Below are 4,157 nucleotides of genomic sequence, written 5' to 3' on the forward strand. Positions count from 1 at the left end.
GCTGCTGACAGAGCTGATCCTCACTACCAGGGTAGCAGGTTAATGTCCACTACCTGCTGCTGACAGAGCTGATCCTCACTACCAGGGTAGCAGGTTAATGTCCACTACCTGCTGCTGACAGAGCTGATCCTCACTACCAGGGTAGCAGGTTAATGTCCACTACCTGCTGCTGACAGAGCTGATCCTCACTACCAGGGTAGCAGGTTAATGTCCACTACCTGCTGCTGACAGAAGGTCTATTCTCTTTCACAACACATTCAAATATTATTTACTTATTTTTAATAAGAAGGATGAAATATACATTCTAAAATAACATTGTAATCACATGCAAAGTGAGTCTAGGCTAAGCAGTAATTATTTTACAGATTTGTTTCAAAATACATTTTGTATGAAGTTGATCCTGAGATTAACATGATATATGTTATTGAATTATCATGTATGATGTCGATCACAGATTGAATTTCAGATCAGGTCAAATCTAATCTCAACACTCAAAACCAAATCAGCTACTGGGTTATATCTTTAAGAATAATAGTCTACTAAAGCAGGTCAGTAGTCTACACTAAACAGGGTAGGTCAGTAGTCTACATTAAACAGGGTAGTTCAGTAGTCTACATTAAACAGGGTAGTTCAGTAGTCTACATTAAACAGGGTAGTACAGTAGTCTACATTAAACAGGGTAGTACAGTAGTCTACATTAAACAGGGCAGTACAGTAGTCTACATTAAACAGGGTAGTTCAGTAGTCTACATTAAACAGGGTAGTTCAGTAGTCTACATTAAACAGGGTAGTACAGTAGTCTACTAAAGCACTACTACATCATCATCACCAGCACAGAAACAAATACAACAGGTAGGTAATAACCTTTGACCCCAACAGAGGAACAGACACAGTCATCATCATAGACACAATGATCATGTTCATCCCCCCCATCCTTGAGGGGAAGCGCTCTTGGAGTATCAACAGTTAGACGCTTATTTAGGTCTGGGAACAGCAGGACACCACCACCGTCATCATCAGGTTTATTCCGTTTCAAGTTTGTTTTTGTTTTTTGAGAGACACAGAATTTTTTGTTTTTGTCTTTACGAAGCTCTGTCGGAATTTCACCATTTGAACACTTCTCTGGGAACACCTGGACACCATCAACACGGTAACGGTCGTTCAACATTACATACAGATCAGTCAAGGGATGGGGGCCCAATACTTCTGTGTTCAGTTCCTTCTTTTTGTTCTCCCCCCAGTGTGCTCCGGCCATCCACTTGTCCTTCTCACTGGTTTCACAGCAGAAGGCTGTCCACATGATATCTGGGATGTTCACTCTGTTGTTCAGTGTGTTGTTGTTGTTGTTGGGAACTGCTCCAGTCACCACATAGGCTTCTATCTTGTTGTTGTTATCCTTACAGTTACTCACAAGAGCTTTTCTGACGTTGCACTCCATTTGCATCCATCTGCCTCGGTTGAAGCCTCTTTCCTGGGGAACGATGTTTGTCAGGGTGAAAGTGGACCTCTTGGTATCATTATCAGGTGCATACGAACATGGGAAAAGGTGACCCCTCTCCAAAATCATGCCCTTTATTGTTGCATTGTAGTCTGTGTCCACAGCCTGATGGTCGACTCTTATATCTTTATTATTATTAAGCACCTTCAACTTATGTTGGGTTTTCATCTCTTTTATATCTATATCTTCAAGCTGCAGAAACATCAGTCAGACATTAAAACTCTTTAACTAGTTTAGACATTACAACTCTTTAACTAGTTTAGACATTACAACTCTTTAACTAGTTTAGACATTAAAACTCTTTAACTAGTTTAGACATTACAACTCTTTAACTAGTTTAGACATTACAACTCTTTAACTAGTTTAGACATTACAACTCTTTAACTAGTTCACAATTTAAATCCAATTTTAAATCACAATAAAATCCAACAATTCAATCCAGACTTAAGTACTGAAAGTAGGTAACACAACTGTCTGTGATATATACCAGTAAACAAATACACATGTTATGTTATATGACAAACATTAGTCCTACCTGGGGCTCTATCATCCAGGACTGACTAGGTAACATAACTGTCTGTGATATATACCAGTAAACAAATACACATGTTATGTTATATGACAAACATTAGTCCTACCTGGGGCTCGATCATCCAGGACTGACTAGGTAACATAACTGTCTGTGATATATACCAGTAAACAAATACACATGTTATGTTATATGACAAACATTAGTCCTACCTGGGGCTCGATCATCCAGCGTTGATTTGGTCTATACTGTTTTGTTCTAACTAGTTTGGTTTTGATTTGATTTGGTCTATACTGTTTTGTTCCAACTAGTTTGGTTTTGATTTGATTTGGTCTATACTGTTTTCTTCCAACTAGTTTGGTTTTGATTTGATTTGGTCTATACTGTTTTGTTCCAACTAGTTTGGTTTTCATTTGATTTGATCCCGTACACGTTGTATCACCAGTGGGGTCTGTAGGAGGACCAGTGAAGGTGTAGGCTGAGAACACAGGGATCCTGTTGGTCATGTCGTAGAGAGTTGCAAAGCTGTAGGTCTTGTTGAACTTCTGGCAAATCAGCTTGTAGCGGCTCTGGTTCTGGACTGTCCCACCATCCAAAATACCTGGGAGATTTGGAGTTTTCCCCTCCAGGAAGAACTCTGTGCACTCTGGAACATCACTTAACTTATCCCCTACACGAGAGAGAGCAGGAGGAAGGAGAGAGAGAAGGAGGAGAGTAGAGAGATGATTCAATACCCCCATCATCACCTGAAGACTGTACACCACAGAGACAAAGATGAAGTTACAGAGACCAGTTGGTAGACTGGAGAGACTGCTGATCTGAGTCAGGACAGACTGATTTAAATAGTTATAACAGAGACCAGTTGGTAGACTGGAGACTGCTGAGCTGAGTCAGGACAGACTGCTTTAAATAGGTTTTCAGAGACCAGTTGGTAGACTGGAGACTGTTGAGCTGAGTCAGGACAGACTGATTTAAATAGGTTTTCAGAGACTCCTCCTTCAGATGTCAAGACAGAAAGGGTTGATTTGCATAAACTCCTCTGTATGTTTCCATGGAAACTGCTGTAACAAATAACATGTGACTCACCTCCTGTAGTTTCAAACACGTATGGACCCAGAACTTAATCACACAAGTCTATAGTTCTGGGTTAATGAGATTAGACTGCTCTAAATAGTGACTGCATCCACACTTTGGTTCTGGTAGAACAGCGTTTTAGGATAAAAACATGACTTTACTCAGCATAGAGTCTGTCAGAAGATACACATCACACTATTACAACAGTGGGACTGTTCTGGAATTACGGTTGCTGAGTTCACATTCATTAATATCCCACAAGGCTTAGCGTCTCTGAATCAGCAACTCAAAGAAGTAAAACTTGCATTTCCCTTGACCAGCAAGTCAACATATTTAGTATGATGTCTCAAAGGCCTCACATACATTACAGATATGATTACAACTGAATGAAACGGTGGAAGATGTGTCCAACTGAATGAAACGGAGGAAGATGTGTCCAACTGAATGAAACGGAGGAAGATGTTTACATCTAAATGAATGAAACGGAGAAAGATGTGTCCAACTGAATGAAACGGAGTCAATCAAATGTCAATCAACTTTCCACCTCTGATTTAGCCTCTAACACACTTCCTGTAAACCAAGGCATATAATGGATGTTTCATTTACTGGTGTTGTTGGGGGACATATTCCCAGTAACTGAAGTAGTTCACAGTAAGAGTTGACACAAGGCTGTGTATGTAGAGTTAGAAAATGTGGTTCCTAACAACACTGTGGTCAGAGCAGCACTGGACTGATTAACTGTTTAACACCTGTAAGGGAATTCTGCCCTATGTGAAGAAAAGATTCCACCGGAAACTTCTTTGATCAGAGGTTAGTTTGTTCAATAAGGATTGCAACACACTTACATCAATCTGCAAGCGAGACACTCAGCATTGTGTTTGGCGTATTCCCCTTTAATCCCATACTATGGTTCACCCTCCCAGGGTGATGTCCTCTAACTAATACCATATAAGGTCATAGCTTGCAGCAGTATTGATAATAACTAAGTCACGTGTCCTTTAGAGTTGGTGGGAGATAATAACTCTCCTCAAATCAAATTTTATTGTTCACATGCAC

General features: G+C 40.1%; 1 protein-coding gene across 1 annotated transcript; it reads right to left on the reverse strand.

Annotated features, from left to right (window-relative positions):
• Positions 1–262: 262 nt before the first annotated feature.
• On the reverse strand, positions 263–3,484 carry LOC129844174 (uncharacterized). Its single transcript, XM_055912592.1, has 2 exons — positions 2,240–3,484; positions 263–1,690 (listed from the first exon to the last, which is right to left on the reverse strand). The coding sequence occupies exons 1-2, from the start codon at positions 2,768–2,770 to the stop codon at positions 815–817; spliced, it is 1,407 nt and encodes a 468-aa protein (XP_055768567.1). The 5' UTR covers positions 2,771–3,484; the 3' UTR covers positions 263–814.
• Between the last annotated feature and the right edge of the window lie 673 nt (positions 3,485–4,157).

Source organism: Salvelinus fontinalis, unplaced genomic scaffold, assembly GCF_029448725.1.
Source record: "Salvelinus fontinalis isolate EN_2023a unplaced genomic scaffold, ASM2944872v1 scaffold_0188, whole genome shotgun sequence".
Taxonomy (NCBI): Eukaryota; Metazoa; Chordata; class Actinopteri; order Salmoniformes; family Salmonidae; genus Salvelinus; species Salvelinus fontinalis.